This window comes from Haliotis cracherodii, unplaced genomic scaffold, assembly GCF_022045235.1.
Source record: "Haliotis cracherodii isolate W230 unplaced genomic scaffold, xgHalCrac1.p SCAF_21, whole genome shotgun sequence".
In the NCBI taxonomy this organism is placed as follows: domain Eukaryota; kingdom Metazoa; phylum Mollusca; class Gastropoda; order Lepetellida; family Haliotidae; genus Haliotis; species Haliotis cracherodii.
Genome location: NW_027266277.1, coordinates 15,196,386 through 15,218,085, shown reverse-complemented (window position 1 = coordinate 15,218,085; position 21,700 = coordinate 15,196,386). Strand labels below are relative to the sequence as shown.

The 21,700-nt window shown below is 41.7% G+C and overlaps 1 protein-coding gene across 1 annotated transcript in view; it reads left to right on the top strand.

The window, feature by feature from the left end:
• The window catches only part of LOC139471009 (uncharacterized), a 162,564-nt gene extending 142,440 nt beyond the window's left edge, over positions 1-20,124 (top strand). The window contains exons 3-12 of the mRNA XM_071253313.1: positions 3,696-3,856; positions 4,506-4,886; positions 6,385-6,721; positions 7,417-7,739; positions 8,097-8,389; positions 11,822-11,959; positions 13,204-13,302; positions 15,597-15,688; positions 18,152-18,290; positions 20,009-20,124. Of these exons, the coding sequence (XP_071109414.1) occupies positions 3,696-3,856; positions 4,506-4,886; positions 6,385-6,721; positions 7,417-7,739; positions 8,097-8,389; positions 11,822-11,959; positions 13,204-13,302; positions 15,597-15,688; positions 18,152-18,290; positions 20,009-20,124 (2,079 nt within the window). The remainder of the gene's footprint in view (positions 1-3,695; positions 3,857-4,505; positions 4,887-6,384; positions 6,722-7,416; positions 7,740-8,096; positions 8,390-11,821; positions 11,960-13,203; positions 13,303-15,596; positions 15,689-18,151; positions 18,291-20,008) is intronic.
• Positions 20,125-21,700: the final 1,576 nt, after the last annotated feature.

Sequence of the window (21,700 nt, the reverse complement as noted above, 5' to 3'; positions counted from 1 at the left end):
TTGATTATTTGATAAACATATTCACATTTAGTTGTGTGATATGTCACAGAGGTAAAGCTAATTCATAACAACTAATTGTCCCATTTATTTGGTTTCTATCTTTTATATGAAACAAATGCTATAACATGGGGTGATAAACTTCATTGGAAATGGACGTAGCATATAATTGTCCACATGAACAGTCTACTTTGTTCCAGATATGTTTATTCATTTTGTCAGCATTTAAATCGTTGCATTCCTGGCTAGATGATTCATTTGACGAAATCTTGTTCCCTGTTTTGAATTACCGTCAGATAGTTCCAGAACAATTATAAAATTTTCAGCCCTATGTGTTACGCATAATTCCGAGATAATTCGAAGTTCATATTTCACTTATCAAAATTCATTTATACCTAGTACTATTATGTACATATGTATATTAGTTCAAATTATAATAATGAGGCCCTCTATTCTCGAAACGGTCTTTGTTCTACGACAACCGTAAGTCGGTATGGGAAAACCAAATATTTGTTTAATTGTTCAAAGTTCAAAGTCAATGTCATATGATTATAGACAAGGAAGATAAGAAATTAAATATAAAGAGTAGCCACATCTAAATGACAGAATTTCTTTTAGTTAAATTTGCTCATGATTTGGTCTTTTCGTGGTACGTAGTGCCAAAATACTCTTAATTATTTACTTTCATGTCATTACTAATCTCACATAAGGTCAAAAGTTGTACAACTTTTAATAGATATGATTATGACATGTTGCATCCAAACATTTCCAAACAAATCCAAACAAATCCAAGCTTGGAAATATGACCTTTCAAAAAATTGGAATGGTCATATTTCCAATTGGAATGGTGGTATTTCCAAGTTTTGGATTTACACACACCCATACAAGAAGACTCCCGCACACACATACACACACATTCACATAAACACACGCACACACGCACGAACACACATTCACACAAACACACACGCACACATACACACACCCATAGAAGAAGACTCCCGCACACACATACACACACACACATTCACATAAACACACGCACACACGCACGAACACACATGCATACAAACCAAACACACACGCACACATACACACACCCATATAAGAAGACTCCCACACACATACACACACACATTCACATAAACACACGCACACACGCGCGAACACACATGCACACAAACACACACGCACACATACACACACCGATACAAGAAGACTCCCGCACACACATACACACACACATTCACATAAACACACGCACGGACACACATGCACACAAACACACACGCACACATTCACATAAAACACACGCACGAACACACATGCACACAAACACACACCCACACATACACAAACCCATACAAGAATACTCCCGCACACACATGCACACACACATGCACACACACATTCACATAAACACACGCACACACGCACGAACACACATGCACACAAACACACACGCACACATACACACACCGATACAAGAAGACTACCGCACACACATACACACACACATTCACATAAACACACGCACGGACACACATGCACACAAACACACATACACACATTCACATAAATCACACGCACACACGCACGAACACACATGCACACAAACACACACCCACACATACACAAACCCATACAAGAATACTCCCGCACACACATGCACACACACATTCACATAAACACACGCACGAACACACATGCTCACAAACCCACACGCACTTACAGACACGCGCTTACACACACGCGCACGTTTTCAAACCAATTCTCCATATGTGTACGTTCAATGTGTACCGGTTAATGAAATTGCTTTTTATTTCATATTTTACATATTTTTTTACATTTGAATATTGTAACGAAATTGTATGTTTGTAATTGTAAACATTGAATAAGGATGACTAAATGAAAACACACAAATCACCCCCCTACAGTTATTCCCCCTTAATCCATGTTCCAAAATGACCAAAAACGTGAAAGAAAAATAATTCAAGCAAATATTCAAAATGTTTGGGCATTGGCCAAAAACGTTTAATCAATAAGTTCAACTTTCGTGCTTTCTATTAATACCCTTTGCACAAGACACTACGTATGGGCGTCAACTGATGACGCCGCTGTTTTGTGGATGTGTGAAACCTGCGAGAGTTGCCATGAGAAACCTATAATGTTGTATTTATCACACGATAGTTGCTATGGAGACCACACATTTTGTCAACGGAGTTGTCTCAACGGTAAAAATATTTCTGTAGAAATAAACAACCAAAGGACCATCAAGCTGGCAACAGCCACGGATATCGCAAAGGTAGGTGCGGGAGTAGTGTGCATAAAGGAATGTGAATCTTAAGAGGATATTCATCAATATCAAGTGATTTCTTAGTATTCGAAACTGTACTGTAATAATATTCTACAGTGGTCGGTTCTCTCAATTTTCTTTTCACCTCGTCAAAGTTTGCATTGTCTTCCTTTTTATAAAATCTCACAAGAGGTAAGTTGAAATGGGGTTTAACGTCGCATTCAAGATTGTTGCACTTACATAGCGACGGGCTTATACGTGTCTGTGTTACTGTTTGTCCAAGTTCACTGAAATACAACTTCGCTGTTTAACATAAATACCCTACTCAGAGACATTGTACTCACTCGGTCGGTTTGTTGTTTAACGCCGCACTCAGCAATATTCCAGCTATATGACGGCGGTCTGTAAATAATCGAGTCTAGACCAGACAATCCAGTGATTAATATCATGAGCATCGATCCACGCAATTGGGATCGATGACATGCTTCAATCAAGTCAGCGAGCCTGACCACTCGATCCCGTTAGTCGCCTTTTACGACAAGCATACTCGCCTTTTACGGCAAGCATGGGTTGCTGAAGCCCTATTCTACCCCGGAATCTTCACGGGTCGTACCTCACTCGGAGCCGACCAGTCCTTGTTTTATTCCCTTATGCCGAGCCCAAGAGACATGGAATGATTGGTTTGGGATTAACGTCTCTGATCAAAACAGTAAATTTGTGCCTATAATTTACATGTTATTTAGTACGTAAGTCGCGTACGTACTTTGTATGTGAATGACAGTAAACACGAGAGGCTAATGGGAATTAATACAATGTATTCCTCTTTTTGGTAACAGATATTACGTGTCTTATTTAATCATAGGCGGCTAGGAGTGGGCATGTCTTTAGTCTCGCTACAAAGATGAGGGGAAAACCACCTAGATTGGGAAGAGCAACTTTAAGTTTCTTCATAGTCATATATGTACAACTGATTCAGAACCAGACCTTAAACACTGAGTGAGTAAGTATAACTTTTATGCCGCTTTTAGCAATATTCCAGCAATATCCCGGCGGGGGACACCAGAAATGGGCTTCACACATTGTACCCATGTCGGGAATCGAACCCCGGTCTTCGGCGTGACGAGCGAACGCTTTAACCACTAGGCTACCCGACCACCCGTAATCATTAAAGCAGACCATGTTCTGATACCGCTTTGTCCTGATCATGTTCATAAGAGTGAATGGATAATACTGTACGCGGCTGTTAGCGATATTCCAGTGATATCAGGCGGGGGATTCACGCATTGTCCTGTGAGGGGCATCGAACCCTGGCTGTCGGCGTGACGAGCGAATGCATTCACCACAAGGCCTTACACTGTTTTAACTGTGTTCTATATTTGTGAATGACTTTGATACCATTCAGAGGATGCCATGGACGGCCAAATGGGGAGCGAGAGTAGGAGCGACCGACAACACGGAGGGCGACACGGGCTCTCTAAACTCATCCCAGCTCAATCTGGCAATACGGGACATGCTGCAGATGTACCCGGCGCGAAACCAGTGCGAACAGTTTTGTCGAGGTAAGCCTAAAGATGTTTTCAAGAAAAAGACTGACCTGTACGGGTCATTTAGAAAAATGTAGTGTTAACGCTTTTTTTTCAAAGCCATCACTATTTTTGGAACACTGTTTTAATATAACACTATAGAGAGCGTCGGGATTCAAAGGAAGAAGAGTTATCTTTTCTTGTTGCCATGATAACGAAATATTTTTATATTTTTTTGTTTGTCGTCTCTTGCTTACCTTGTCTCTTGATAAAATGAGTTTTCTGCTTTTTGTCATATATTTCAAATCAAATGAAAATCGAGTGAGTGAGTGAGTGAGTCACGCCACATTTAGTAACATATGTTTCCATGCGGAGAATCAAACCCATGCCTTCAGCGTGGCAAACCTAATGCTTAAACCACCAGCCTACCTCATCGTGCCCATTTGGAAGAGAATTCGTCATGTCAAAACATATGCTATGCAACCGTGGACTTTAATCGCTGTTTATCAATATTTCTGAATTAATTAGTAACAAAACTATTTCGATATTTGTTTCGGTAATATTTCTTACACGTCTACAGATATAATTGATTAATTCAGTTATAATAGTATTACTAAATCAAGACGACAAAACAACGTTTGTTTCAATTGACTTACACTAACAATCGTTATCATTTTTTCAACAGACAGCCAAGCCCGGATCGCCGGCAAACCCCGACAACTGCTCAAGACAATTTCAATCGTCATCATCCCCGTTGCTGTTCTGACAGCCCTCATTGGCAACACCTTCTTCCACACGTTCACAAGGTACGTGCAGTCGTTCGGTATTCGCGCCACTTTGCTGTACAGTGTCGAACTGGGGACGGTGATCCATTCCCTTCAGGAAGAGCGGGACATTAGCGCTCTGTACCTCAGTTCCATCGAGGAAAAGACAAAGAGTCTACTTCTTCGTCGGTATCCAGAGACTGACAAGTCACTCGAGAAGCTGACCTTCTGGACAACTGGTCCTACCCTCGTCCTTCCAGAGTTCCAGTCTAAGGACAAGTTCTTATCCTACCTCAACAGACACAGGTATGTCTAACTGCTCAGATAGAGAGAGACATAGAGAGTGAAAGGGAGAAAGAGAAAGAGAGAGAGAGAAAGAAGAAGAGTGAGTGAGTAGTTTTACGCCGATTTAAGCAATATCCCAGCAATATCACGGCGGGGGACACCAGAAATTGGCTTCACACATCGTACCCATTTCGGGAATCGAACCCGAGTCTTCGGCGTGACGAGCGAACGCTTTAAACACTAGACTACCCGACCGCCCCGAAAGAGGTAGAGCGTAACAGAGCGAGAGAAAAGAGAGAGAGAATCAGAAAAAGAAAGAGTCACACAGAGAGAAAGAGAGAGTCACAGAGAGAGAGATTAAGAGAGAGACAAAGAGAGAAAGAGAGAGGAGAGAAAGAGGGGAAGAAAAAGATAGGTTTAAGGCGCCATTGCGTGAGTCAGTATAGTTTTACGCTTCTTTCCGAAATATTTTAACATCGCGAAGAAGACCAGAATGGGTTTCACACATTGTACCCATGTTGGGAGTGGAACCCCGACCTTTTGCGTGAGGAGCGACCGCTTTAACCACAAGGCAACGCCCAAATGTAACGTTGAAAGTACTGTCTCCCGCGTCGTAGACCTTTATCACTATGGTGAAGCACATGGGTATGTCGTAGACTGGCCGAGGTTCATAATCGGATGAGGGGGCAGTGGGATAGCCTAGTGGTTTAAGCCTTCGCTCGTCACGCCGAAGAACCGTGTTCGATTATCCACATGGGTACAATGTGTGAAGCCCACTTCTGGTGTCCTCCCCTGGAATATTGCTAAAAGCGGCGCAAAACCATACTCATTCGTTTTGAATAGACGTTTTGTCCGAGCCATAAGGAGTAGCCCCGTGGGGATTCCGGGTTAAAATTAGTCGAAATCAGCCTATGCTTGTACGAGCCGACTAGATTGATCGGATGGTCAGACTCGCTGAGGCTGCTCATGCTATCAACCACTTGTTTGTGTGACTCAGACTCGACTAGTTTCAGGCAGCCGCCATATAGAGTGCGGAGTGTCGGTCTGGACATGAACATTTACATATAGTGCGACCTAAATTAAGAATTGAATAACGCTGTCTCAATGTGATTTCGAAATGATATATTAATACAAATATGAATCAGATCTATATTCATTATACATGATTCCAAATATAACTAGGCACTTGTTGCCCAGTCCCTGTGTAGAGTTGCGCCTCTGGTCACGCCAGAAACCTATGATTGTGGGTTCGAATCCCATTTCGCCCCGATGATGTTTCTGGGTTTGTTAGCACCATATTTGCGTTCGGGTGTTTCACCAAAGTGGTGAAAGTCTGAAACTGCATCACTTCGGCTTTCCTCCCACATTAAGCGGATACGCCGTGACATAACTGAAATAATGTTAAATGCATCGTTAAACACGACTCACACACTCCCAAAATAACATATATACCACGACCACGATTCGGAAAAGAACAAAGATGACCATTTGCTGGGGCTTTCTTTTTTTATTACCAAAGGTACGAGCTAGATACACTCAATCAGACAGTGACGATGGAGCTGGAGATGTATACCTCGTTGATCAGCGTGTTCATCTCGTGGTTGTACGACGCCGTCACTGAGGACCACTCAGGTGCAATCTGGAGAAGCTTGGTGGCCTACCAAGAAGTCATTGTAGCCAAGGAGTACATGGGGCTGGAGCGAGCCCTGGGCACAGTCTTCTACGCCACAGGCAGGTTCCCGTCCAGGGAAGCGCATCTGTGGTTCTCGGAGAGCCAGGATGTCACAAATGCTACTTTCCTGTCGGCTAGGCGATACTCTGGATTAGTTCATGCTTTGTACGAGAAGAATATCCATGTGAGTGGTTCATGATTCTAATACACAGTCATGGTATTTTTAACAAACTAAAGGTTGACTATCATAAATGCCCCTTTTGCCCAATTCCAAACAGCAAAGTTACAGAAAACTTTCACATTTATGATAAAATTATCTTTGAAATGACTGGCAACTGAGAATGTATTTTACCTCTTTGAAGTCTGGGACTTTGGAGCAATTCTTACAATAAGCAAAGATATGACCAAGGGGAAATCTGAATGAAAATGAAAGTGAATATGAAAATATCTGATCAACAATGAACCAAAGGGGATCATTTAATGTGATAAGCTGGAATCATATGTCAGTGTACAATCTCTGAACATATTTTGCGACATTGTCTACTTCTGTAGAATCATACATCAATCATGACTGCAAATGTTAGAAGCTAAACGGATATTTACATACCCTCTGGCCATGGCAACTAGCATAGTAATTCCAGTCTAACAGAGACCTACATCTTTTACTGAGAAGATTGCTCAATCATACACTTCACTGTCATGTGCTTCCACTGTGAACCGTAGCATTTCACAACACATTAATCTTTATGAAGCATGTCCAATGAACGAGATTTTGTATGCCAACTCTGAGGACCTTTGAAAAGAAATCCAAACCCTCACCCTCAAGATCAAAGTTTCAGCCCATGAAGATGTTTAACCATCAGGTATTCTTCATCACAGGGTAATGAGATGCTTCTGGACGTCTTGGGCAGGATGAGGGCCGAGATTCGCCGGAACGATCTGATGGGTAAGGGTTCGGTGAAGATGGCCCAGTGGTGGTTCAACAACATGACGATGTACATGGACCTTCTCCTGACGACCCAGACGGACTTGTCGGAGGAGATCACGCAGATCATGGACGAAGGACAGATCTACACCCTCAACAGAGTCATGGGGATTTCCTTCGTCCTTGCCTGTGTCTTCATCCTCTGCCCTGTGATCATCTACACTATGTATTCCCTGACGAACGAGATACAACAGTACTCCACGGCCCTAACTAAGAGGTAGGGCCAGAGTTTGATTGATGTTTTAGATTAAACAAATGTTTTAGATTTAAACTTTTAATGTGAAGTTTACACAACATATAGGTTTACCATTGGACGAGAAGGCGGTAATATGACTGCGAAACGATACTGCTGCGATTGTTATCCGTGCCACGATCAGCTCTTATGTTCGAATCCAAAAGTCGCCAAATTAGGATCGATGGTCTGCCTGCACCAAATCCGTTCTTGTGAGTTCCTTTGAATTGGCAACGTCTACGACGTGCGTAACTCCAATCCTTCCTAAAACAATAAGCTGACAATATAGATATAACCGACATACTGTTACGAGTAAATTCATCCACCCACTCTTCTCTTCAGAGCAAGAGCCCTGGATAAAGAACAGAAGCGAACCGAGATGCTGTTTTATCAAATGATCCCGAAATCCGTGGCCGAGAAAATGAAACATAATGAAATAGTTGGAGCAGAGCATTACAGCGAGGCCACCATCCTGTTCTCTGACATCCAGGGTTTCACACTCATCACAGCCAGGAGTTCCCCTCTGCAAGTCGTGAACATGCTCAACAGCCTATATCTGTGTTTTAATGAACGCATAGCCAACTATGATGTCTACACAGTGGAAACTATTGGAGATGCATACATGATTGTCTCGGGTTTGTTAATAGTCCAAAATATCCAAACTGGAACAAGAAGTTACTGTTGTATGTTACAAGTGAGGTTACAGTAGCGGATAAAGAAACGGAATGTGGCATTTGGGATCGCAATCTACAAACCGATATAATCAAATTTTCGTTTTGTTCATTGAAATTCCTGCATTCTGATTAGCTGAATTGGTCACGTGTTATTGCATTCATTTTCCCAAATGAATGTACAAAATTAAGCCACGCCCAACGAAGCGGACTACTTTTATTACTACTGAATGTCGGGAAATCCAATCTTACAGTCGAGGGAATTCCCTCTCTGCTCACGTGTATCGTCATTCACAGGACATTTAGTGAAATCCTGCATATTAATTGTCCAAACAACCCTTCCGAGGCCGAGAAGGAATGAAACAGCTAACGTGCAGACTCGGTCGACTGGGTTTTTCTTGCCTCGGTTCCACAACTTTCATGTCTTCGGGTTTCATTTCTAACTAGCATTTTTCGTACTGTATCTCCCCGTTCTCATGGAACTAATGTTCGAATCTGGCGGCGGAATCATGCAGTTTGCACATCGGTTTTTCGATTCATACCTCAATGAACCGAACAAAATACACAGTCAATCTTAAATTGCATTTACCTGGTCACATATAAGTTACCTGTTTACAGGAAAATGTTAAGAATCTTTATAAAGGTATTGTGCACCCCTGCACCCCTCTCTGGGTCTATATATGCTTTATTGGTCACTCGAGAAATATTTCATTATTCGTCATTCGCGTTTGAGTTACTAAATGAATAATGTCAAACTATACTGAACCGCAACAGAAACGTCACCCCAAGTTACATTGCATAAAAGTTGTCATTTAAATATGGGGGTAATTTTTGTCAAAGTTTCTCAAATTTAACATTATTTTGACGGAAAAATGAAATTTGATGATACAAAACAAAGCAGATGACAATAAAACCGATCGCCCAAACGTATATTCGTTATTGAATTGCTACCACATGCCAAGATTTACAAGAAATCAGCGACACCAAGCCCTTGGACGATTGAAAGCTGGACACACCGCCCGGCAAGAGCCAATGCATTTCAAGTCCACGTAAGGACCATATACGGGCTCCAGCAACGGTACCCGACCACCAACACTACAGATGACCGACCTCGTAGTGGAAGACCAAGGGTCACAACCGGACGTCAGGATCGTCAGATTGTGCGACAACATCTTCAGGATCGCTTTGTTACCGCTGCGGAAACTGCTCGACAGACCATTGGGACACACCAGCGACACATTAGTGCGGACACCATGCGTCGACGATTGACGCGCAGACACCTCCACAGTCACAGGCCACACCGAGGACCCATTCTGACACCACGTCATCGCCGGGACCGTCTTCAGTGGGCAAAACAGCACCAGCATTGGCGCCTCCAGCAGTGGAGATGAGTCCTCTTCTCAGACGAGAGCCGTTACTGTATCTCAAAAGCAGATGGCAGAAAGAGAGAGGGAGAGAGTCTGGCGACGCCGTGGGGAACGTTATTCGGACGCTTTTGTTGTTGGGAGAGACTCGTTGGGTGGTCTGAAAATCATGGCGTGGGATGTAATTGGCCTTGAACAGAGGTTCGGACTTGTGATCTTCCAGAACATCGGTCCAGGGAGAGGCAATGGTGTCCCATCAGCTCCGTACATTGATCAAGCCTTGAGACCACACGCTATACCTCATTTGGCACGTCGCCGCAACCACAAGTTTCAGCATGAAAATGCCCATGCCCACACTGCGAGAGAAGCAAGAGACTTCCTCCAGCAGAATGGCATCAGAACCATGCAGTGGCCTGCCCTCAGTCCCGATTCAAATCCCATTGAGCACCTGTGGGACGATATTCAAAGACTTAATGACGGCCGACCAAGGCCGACAACTGCAGCTGAACAGCGTCAGGCGTTCCCCAGAGTGTGGGCTAAAGTGCCTACGGCATTCATCAACCGCTTCATCCATTTCATGTATCGACGTTGCACACGGCGGACACACGAGTTACTGACTTGTGATGCCATTTTCTCAGAGATTAGTGTTGTGTTTCACTTTAAGGAAATTTGTCACTTTAATTTCAACCTTGATGATCAGTTTTGCCAAGTTTAATCTTTTCAATATATCTCGAAGTATGTTAACAGTGTTTGGACAAATAAGGTTTCTCATATATCTATCCATGGTGACGTTTCTTTTGCGGTTCAGTATATTTTATCGACATAATGCAACTTTCTCTCGTCCTCCACTATTCACTTTTACTACAGACAGTGACCCGAATGTGCATTTCACAAAAACCATCCTCTAGTATCTCGTCTCAAGACTGAGACGGTAACACCAGATATCCCTGACCTTAAGTATATACCTACTAGGGGCGTTCGGGGAGCCTAGTGGTTAAAGCGTTCGCCCGTCCAGTCGAAGACCGGGTTCGTTTCCCGACAAGGGTACAAAGTGTGAGGCCCATTTCTGGTGTCCCCCGCCGTGATATTGCTGGAATATTGCTAAAAGCGGCGTAAAACCATAATCACTCACTCACTCATATCCCAACTGGTAAACGTTAAAAAGACGAACACCGATATTACCGAGTGGCAAAGGAAACTATACTTTTAATGCTTTTAATGCAATTGAAAATTTAAAGACCTGTTGTTAAATTTGAGTAAGTTTATTTAACCATCACTCATTCCTGCGATTCGCTTTGCAGAGTTGCACACCTTGGTCACGCCAGAAACCTATGATTGTGGGTTCGAATCCAGGTTCGCCCCAATTATGTTTCTAGGTTTGTCATCACCATACACGTGCTCGTGGGTTTCACCGAAGTGGTAAACGTCTGAGACCTGCATCACTTCGGGCTTTCCTCCCACATTAAGCTGACACGCCGTGATATAACTGCAATAATGTTCAAAGCGGCGTTAAACCCAACTCACTCACTCACTCACTAACGTGTTAAAGGAAGTGATTTATCAAGAGGGAGGTGAACATGGCGTATGACAAGAAATGTAGGAACATGTAAAATTACCATACTTGTATGCAAATATGCATTATTCTACCATGACTTTAACATACTTAATTCAAATTTGTCCATCAGAGGTTTCAAATCAACACCTCTGATTGAAACAGCTGATTTGAAACCTACAGTTTAGCTTCAGTCCTTGGTGTTTCGGTAATTACAATAGTCAAAGTAAGTGTTGCATAAAATCGGTTTCAGCTGAAATCACTCGTTTTCGTGGATTAATTTTCCGTCCGTACTTCTGAAAACTTCCAGATACTAAAGTAGAAGCAAAATTAGTGTGTGTTTTTGAGATCCACAACTCATTTGGTACCTTTGCATCTAATGAACTTGATATATCTATTTTCCTAGTATGCGCCACGAATATCAAATAGTCCGCGTTTTCTCATGATAATGAAAGACGGTTTATATTTCTTGGTTGCCAGGGATACCGAACCGGAACGATCACAGTCACGCGGCTGAGATTGGCAAGATGGCGCTGGACATCATGGGTAATGTCGGACAACTTGAAATCCCTCACTTGCCGGGCACAAAGTTTAAACTGCGAGTGGGATGTCATACTGGTAAGCTATTATTTCATTCAGTTTAAATGCGCAAGTCAAAGGTACAGTAAGACACTGACGCGACACCGAAACATCATAAAATGCAATGGAGGAGGCCAATGTATCGTGATGTATGAAAGCCTCGCCCCGCGCTAACCGACTGCAGTAAATCTAGATTATCCAATGCAATACGTGCTTCGAAACATTCGCTGTGGTGGGGGTGGGGGCGTAACTCGAAATTGATTTAATAATTAATTGAAGTCCATGGGCTAAAAACGAAAATAAGTCTTTTTGTACAATGTTTTAAGCCGGTAGTTAATACCCTTTCACATAGCTTTAAATTGTCGTAGCGCCAAGAAAACCATGTGACTTGTGAGAGAGGGTTTCATAGAGATCACGGCGTGCCAGTTCAATATGAAAGGACACCTTTAAATGGCAATGGTGGTTAACGCTTCCTTTAAATCCACGAGCACGGGCACAGTGTTTACACTGACGTAAATAGCCTGTAAGATTTACTAACTTAGTTCGTGAATTTCACTGTCCATTCAGTCTTTGCTAACCAGTTAGTAAATGTTTACTCCTTAAACCAGTAGGTAGCCTTGTGTAGATTAGTAAATTTCACTACTCAGCGAATTACTAGATATTACTATCCAGCTTTCAAAGAAATACCGGCTTATGTAGTGAATTCTAATAATATTGTATTTACTAATCTTCTCATAATTTACCAACTGCCTTTTGACAGCTTTTGAATACAAAATAAAAAACAACAACAAAAAAATAACAAATACAATAAACAAAACATGGGAAAGATAACATAAATGATTTTCAGTTTATTTTTAGTTTGCTTACACAATACTACAAAAAGTAAGGGACAGGTAGAATAATATACAAATCTTGTTTTAGAGTGGCAAACTTAACTAAACTCTCTTTTTCACTGAGTATGCGTGAATATGTCTCCTTCAAACAACAGGTGGGACAGTGGGGTAGCCTAGTGGTTAAAGCGTTCGCTCGTCTCGCCAAAGACCCGGGTCCGATTCCCCACATGGGTAAAATGCGTGAAGCCCATTTCTGGTGTCCCCTGCCGTGATATTGCTGGAATATTGCTAAAAACGGCGTAAAACCAAACTCACTCACTCACTCACACAAGTGGAATTCCAATAGATAGATCCCCAATAATGCCTGTTTTATCATGTTGTCAAAAATGTTACTGGAATATTACTGCGGTGTGAAACAGCATTTACTCACTCACTCACCCCACATTGCAGGTCCATGTCTAGCTGCAGTGGTGGGCCCGACCATGCCGAGATACTGTCTCTTTGGAAAGACTATCAGCATAGGAGCCAAGATGGAGTCGCTCGGGAAACGTGAGTTGAGGACGCCGCTGGTGTGTAATAAGATCATTTAACTTTTTCTCAGAAAGGTCTTTTTCTAAAAGCTTTTATTAAATCAGCTGTCCAACTATAGAACGACGGTAGTACGTGTGCATTGTTTTGCAAGGCGACTGAGTGCTCTCTTCTTTGCTGGTTGTACGAGGTGACTAACGGGATCGGGTGGTCAGGCTCACTGACTTGGTTGATGCATGTCATCGTATCCTAATTGCGTGGATCGATACTCATGATGTCAATCACTGGATTGCCTGGTCCAGACTCTATTATTTCACACAGCTGTCACATAGCTGGAATATTGCTGAGTGCGGCGTTAAACAACAAACAAACATAAACAGAAAGACAATCTCCACTATCGTTTCCTATTTAGTGCCGTGCTAAATCTCCATGATGCAGCAGATGAAAATATGCAATACTTGAAAAGAAAATAAACTTTCGTTTTGGACTACGAACATCAATAGTCTTAAGCCAATAACTGTACAGTGAGGAAAAGTAACTTTGTGACCAGATTTCTTTTCAAATTTGCTGCAGAAACAGAAAAAGTGGAGAAGCGTTGTAAGCACTTTACTAATCTCACCATATTTCGCATTCCGAAGCACTGTATAAAATATGGGTTACGCGATACTGAAGCTGAGATGATAGGGGTGATGAAGGATAAAACGTTGATCTTGCGCACTCATCTTTGACATCTTAATTCAGGGTCGAAAAGGAACATTTTCTCAGAACCATATATGGTCCCGTTGCCCGAAAAGGGGTGAATAGTGAGGGACCATATACACTCTTCAAAAAAAGAAACGCACAGGTAGTATATAGTTCATTGAACCTGACTACACAAAAAATCTGGTATATAAATTATATTGGAAAATGCTGGTGGCCTGATATTTGACAAACGGTGCGTCAAAACGCAGCCATTGGCGATTTGCAAAGTCTTAAACGGCATTGTTTTCACACTTGTTCAAAATGCCATGGAGGAAAACAGTAAAGCAAAATGCAGGAGCACGTTATGGCATTCATAGCTCGTGGTAGTTGCTATAAAAAAGCAAGCATAAGCATATAATTTGTCATTCAATTGTCAACATTTTTCATTTTGAAAATGCCGAGAGTCAGCGCTGCCAATCGGAACATCGCCATGGGTCGTATCCAGAGAGGGGAATCGCAGTCTTCTGTTGCGCGCCACTTCAACGTACAACACAGCACCATTTGCCGCCTTTGGGACTGATGCACACAGTTCAATTCCACTGCATACGGTATTACAGCCTTGGAATTTCAGAAGCTGGAGACGAGTGTGGTTTTGAGATGAATCACGATTTCTTATTCACCGGCGAGATGGCAGACAACGTGTTTATCGTCTTCGAAATGAGCGTTTTGTCCCACATTGTGTACGTGAATTCGGCAATTTATGTGGCGGTAGCGTCATGGTGTGTGTTTGTGTGTGTGTGTTGGGGGGGGGAAGGGGGGGGGGGGGTTAATGGCGTATCCTGCACCTCGAGAGCTGACTTGATTGTGGTTCTAGGAAATTTGACAGCGAATTGCTACATGTGTCAAATTCTTCAAACTCACCTCCAGAGGGAGCAACAGGACAACGATCCACCGAACACAGCTCGTGTCATGGTAGACTACCATCATAATGCCCACATCAACGTCATGCCCTGGCCGTCGAGATCTCCAGATCTCAACCCAAAAGAACACATCTGGGATGAATCCGATCGACGTGTGCGTCAACGTGAGAACACGCCGCAGACACTCACATAACTGGCAAACGCGTTTCAAGCAGAATGGCGCAGAATTACGCAGGACAGATTCGTTCAAGTATCCAGTTAGTCCCGAGGAGATGTAGAGCCGTGGTTGCTGCCCGGGGCGGTCACACGAGATACTGAGTTCAGCGCAATCTTGTGTCCTTATGTGACATGACAATGAACAGTTTTTAATGCATTTGTACAACCACAACATGTGACTATCGAGCCCCAAAATTTCACATTTGTATCAATGATATTAAATAAAATATATCGACATTAGTAGGTACAATATATTTACTAAAACTCGACCTGTACGTTTCTTTTTTTTGAAGAGTGTATGTGGGGGACAAAGAGTGTTAACCCTCTTTGTGTCACCGAAAAATGTATGGTCACTTACTAAGTGCACTGTTCAAGACACAACGCCAAGGTTCCACCAATCATAACATGGTTTTGAATGTATATGTTTATAATTATTAATATGTATTGATTTGTTCAGGGTCAATGAATTAAAAAAACGTTCACTGGCCTATATTGTAGGGTCGATGATTCACATAAGTCCAACCACACACGATGCGCTGCACCTCACTGGAGGTTTTGTGACTGTGGAGCGAGAGGACCGAGTTGCTAAGGTGAGTTGCTGCTTGTTAAAATTAATTTATTGTTTCTCACCGTGAATTTTTTTTTTTTCAGGACTGTTAAACATTTTAACTCAAATCTAATTATTTCAACATACAGTACACTACGGTTATAACGAACTCAAAGGGACTACAATCTTTAGTTCGTTATAACCGTAGTTCGTTATAAGCATATATACAGCATAACTACAGCAAATAGTCGTGACTAAAAAGTAAGTTCGTTATATACGTCAGTTCGTTATAAGCGTGTTCGTTATAACCGTAGTTTACTGTATTGCGATATTGTGGACACTTTCATAATATGTCAGTAGTCTGTATCACTGACCCTGAATCCTATCATTTTCCGTCCCGCCTGCTGTATATTATAGCTCTATATGAAGCAAGTCTAGATCTGAAACTCCCATCTCAGGAGGGGGGGGGGGGTTCATTTTAAATTTAAATGTAGTTGCTTATTTCCATGAATAGTATATATTTTCAGAGGCTAAGCGTTAGTTTAAGTGTGTCAGATTGGTGTGTGTGTGTGGGGGGGGGGGGGGGGGGGTAACCCAGCTATGGTCGTATGGCCTAGGTCCCGCCCCTTCACAGCTGGAGTGAGTGAGTGAGTATGGTTTTACGGTTTTACGGTGAGTATGGTGAGTATGGTTTTACGCCGCTTTTAGCACTATTCCAGCAATATCATGGCGGGGGAAACCAGAAATGGGCTTCACACATTGTACCCATGTCGGGAACCCTGGTCTTCGGCGTGGCGAGCGAACGCCTTAACCTATAGGCTACCCGACCACCCCCTTCACAGCTGGAGCCGCAATGGGTGTGGCCAAAGGTGGTCACGCGGTACGTTATGGTTGTACAAGAATCACGTTTAGTTACATGCACAAAAGACATAAAGTGAGATAAGAATCTCCACCCGTACCCAGACAGTTTTGGAAAAATAGTAATTAGAAACAGCAAAACATGAATGACAATTAAGTATTTGTTATGTATATAGATAATTAAGCGTACTTCCCAATTAGCATTTATGAGGGCTAATTTTTCACTATACCATACGTTTAGTTTTCTCGAAACTCAAATAATGAAGAATGAAGCAAGGGCCACTTAACATATGCTATCCGGCCCGTGGACTGTTAATGCATAATATACGGTATTCTCACGACAAGTTTTCCGACATCTTATCTGCATTTCATCCTTTGTTTCGGAAAGCATGATCTAGATCATAGATATTGCTATATTGGCGTTTTATTGGTGTATTGGTGTTTTTTATTACTTTCCCGTGAAGAGATCACCCGTTTAATAAACATACAGCTGTATTACATATTGTGTAATACCAAAATGCGGGCTTATGTACTCTCGGAACAAGTTTCACGAACAAATATTGAAAGCTCTCAACATACCTTGGCTTATTCAACCACGTTGTGTGTGGAAATGATAGATCACTGAGAGGAGCTAATGCACACTCGATGACCCCAGCAACCTTGTTGCTAAGCTGACGTCACATGGCATTGTTTCGCCGAAGGATCTTGCAACAAAATTCCACAAATTACGTCATCGGGTATTGTGACGTGATTGTAAACTTTTAGGTGCAAGGCCCCGTTCCACAAGGCGATCGTACTGTAGCGCAACGACAGTCGTTGGTCTAAGTTAAAGTGAGTTGCGATAACCTTAACGCTACGATAATTTTGTGGAACGGACGCCTGAATTCTAAAGGTGGACGTTGTATTGTTTGAACGTGTTTGAAGTATTACTCAACTCAATCCAACTCAATTGGATTATGCCGTGGATCGTGTAGGTGTCAGTCTATTCACACTCGACAGTATAATTCTAAGAACGTTATAAATGGCAAGTAATAAATAAAATACTAAACTCGCTCCCGTGTAAAACCAATTTTATGAAACTCGTGAATACTTGTGGTATCTGACGAGCGAAAGCTCGTCAGATACCACAACTATTCACTCGTTTCATAAAATTGGTATTCCACGGAAGCTCGTTTAGTATTCTATATATATCTCATTATATATATAATAACAGCATGGGTAAATCCCCAAATGAAGCTTTTTCAACATGCGTACAATGGAGCTAATTTCCGAAACACAATTACGATCTAATTCACTTTCCGAATCAAGCCTGTAGGAAGAAGCCTTATATACGTCTAAAACATCATTAAAATTTATTATTATTTTGAAATCTCAAAATGTTTACTTATTTTGGACAAACCCCAATAGAGTGATGAAGAGATGAGTGAAAAAATATTGGTGACCCTATGAAAAATGTAATAACCCAATCTACATAGCTACCATTGAGTAAAAACTTAATTGCTCAAAAAGTTATCTGGAACTCTGGCAACTGTCATGACCAGTAACAGGATTCCAAAGCTTCAATCCTAGGCGATAAAACGTTGCACCTGCCATGACCAATAATCGAAGTTATTATTATTATTATCATTATATTATCAATATCGCACAGGATGACTGGGAGTTGACGACAGTGTTCGGCGGTCGCATCAAGACCTACTGGCTCACCGGCCATGAAGACATACAACCGATGAACAGCAGATCAGACTCGCTCAGTGACCTATCGGATAAAGAATGTCACAATGATGACGGTAAGGTATTACTAAAGTGCCGGGGCAAAAGAAAGCATACACTTCAAGATACCTGCTTCACTCTGCTCAATACTGTGTACCGTGAAATAAGTATTTTTCAAGTTTTTTCTATGATCGGAACAACCAGTTACGATTGCAATTTTCGCGTACACCTGGTACACTAATTTTCAGTGATTTCTGCATAATATTTTCACCGTCATTTGGCTTTCTAGCCCAAAGGAATCTGTTTCGGCATGTAATCAAACCTGATTAGTCTCTGGCATTGACGTTATATATAAATATAGATCCTAAATATTATTCCTTTGTGCATAATTACACAATATCCGCTGATATTGGTCTTTTTTGTAAAAATTGTAATCTTTAAATAGTATCATGGCGAATCAAGGCGTTCATGTCATTAACCCATACCTGTCCCTCAAGCATACACATACCTTCCCTTAAGCAAACACATACCTGTCCCTTAAGCATACACATACCTGTCCTTAAGCATACACATACCTGTCCCTTAAGCATACACACACCTGTCCCTTAAGCATAGAAATACCTGTCCCTTAAGCATACACACACCTGTCCCTCAAGCATACACATACCTGTCCCTTACGCATACACACACCTGTCCCTCAAGCATACACATACCTCTCCCTTAAGCATACACATACCTGTCCCTTAAGCATACACATACCTGTCCCTTAAGGATACATATACATGCCCCTTAAGCATGCACATACCTGTCCCTTACGCATACAAATAAACCTCTCTCTTAAGCATACACATACCTGTCCCTTAAGGATACATATACATGCCTCTTAAACATACACATACCTGTCCCTTACGCATACAAATAAACCTCTCTCTTAAGCATACACATACCTGTCCCTTCCGCATACATATACCTGTCCCTTAAGCATACACATACCTGTCCCTGAAGCATACACATACCTGTCGTCTACGCATGCACAAACCTGTCCCCTACGCATACACATACCTGTCCCTTAAGCATACATATACCTGTCCCTTAAGCATACACTTACCTCTCCCTTAAGCATACACATACATGCCCCTTAAACATACACATACCTGTCCCTTATGCATACAAATAAACCTGTCTCTTAAGCATACACATACCTGTCCCTTAAGCATACACATATCTGTCCCTGAAGCGTGCAACAACCATATGATTGTTGGTTCTAATAACAGATTCAAAAGCCTTGACGATACGGAGTAGTATAGGTCTTCAGCAACCCATGCTAGCCGCAAAAGGCGACTATGCTTGTCGTAAGAGGGTGGACACACGTGGATGCACGTTGCTATATAAGTTATAATCTTGGACACGACGTTAAACACCATTTGACCTCACCGTAAGAGGGTGGTCGGGTTCGCTGACTTGGTTGATGTATGTCATCGTGTCCCAATTGCATGGATCAAGACTCATGATGTCAATCACTGGATTGTCTGGTCCAGACACGATTATTTACAGACAGCCGTCATATAGATGGAAAATCGCTGAGTGCGACGTTAGACAGCAAACAAACAAAACAGATTAGACCTGATTCGGCATCGGTCTCTTAGCAAAGGTTTCACCAAAGATGTAAAACACACCTGCACCTGTTCGAGCTTCGTCTCACATGTAGCTAATTAACGCTCCGTGATGTAACTGAAATATTGTTCAGAGTGACGTCAGACCCGACAGGCAGTCACGGAGTTCTTGTTGTTTGCAGGTGATGAAGTGGCGAGAGGGAAAACTGCCGATATCCTAGGCGGGCCGTCCATCAGTTCTGCCAATATGTTCTGGCTCAAGCAAGAATATGCTGATGGTAATGCGGGTCACGAGTGATGAAGTGCGATTTCTTACATCTTACCTATTTCTTGGCGTAGATGAAGATTATATGTGATAGCTTTGCTGAGTATTTCGCTGTGGTTGGTGCCATGTATGTACAAAAGCACTTAAGAAGCATGTTGTTTGCAAATTGCAAGCGATTGTAAATAAGAACCACGTTATTCTTCTTTGACCATTTTATCGTGGAGTTTTTCATGGTTGCAGTCAAACATTATCGACTGGTATTTGTCATTTGCACAATTGCAATGTTTAAATGGCGAATCAAGGCGTTCATGCCATATACACGTACCTGTTCAAATTGTACAAGTCTTTATATTTGCTTTTCTCAAGCTAAAACATTCCCTAATGACAATTACCTTAAAAATCGAGAAAAGTGTTTTCAAAGCATGCCCTGGTATGACAGTAATATTGAAATTTTTATTCCAGACGTCCTTATTAAATACTTTTGGTGACTAAGTACACCAGAGAGTGTTTATTGAAAAGTGAGTGACTGAGTTAAAATTTAACGTCGACTCGGCATTATTTCAGCCATATAGCGATTGTTGAAATGTATATTTCGTTTATCAAACAATATGTTTTGCATCGTAGTTTTATTGTTCTATGAATTTGAGGTAACATTGTCTTAAATGATATTTCAGTTTGAAATGTACACCTGGTGATAACAAAAAAAAAGCATGATGTGAATAAAACATGTCCACTTTATTGTACATATGTGACAAAAATATGTTATTTCTTTTTCACATTGTATTTGTAAAGAGCTCGTATATATGATTATTGTGTTTTAAAATTGTAATTTCTGTAATCCATCTATCATTATGTTTAAGGAACGTTTTTACAGAAGCTATGCCTATCGTTCAAGCTCGAATTCCAAAGAGATATGAATTGGGACACGCCATAGATTGGTTTGTCTCCACATTCCATGCCAACAGGAACTATTATCGCCTCCACTCCTCCCACTCTTTGCTTTGGGCTGTGATGTATTTTAAGGCCAGGATATTTGTTTGGTCACTGCTTCAAAACACGCACAAAAATTGTTGGTTTTTTTTCACAACACATTTCTTTTCATGACATCCCACATATCCAGAAAACATTCCATTTTGGCCAATTCCAATGATTTTTATTAAAACGACAAAAAGATTTGTCAAACCCAAAACGTCATATATTCAGTGTTTCTACAAGCTATGATAAGTGGTTGATACGAATGGACAGTGTCCATTAAGTACTTCAAGTGCTAAGGCACTGATATCAACTATCGATATTTCAATCTTTCATCCATATATTACCAGTTGACATTACATCGATCCAATAGTACATCCGTACCGTGTGTAGAAGTGAAATATCGGTATATCGAACATGTCGGCATTTAAACACCCGAAACTATTAGCTGCGATTTGCAATTTAATTAATATCGGAAACACGAAGTGAAGCATGCTGGTCGAATTTGTACCGAGTTATATAGATTTGTTAAACACGACTGTCCTGTTTGCAGTAGGTTGTTATGTGATGTTTCAATTACCCTTCTGTGCGTACTGCTTATCATTAGGCGGGGGAGGGGGATTGGGGGGGGGGGGGG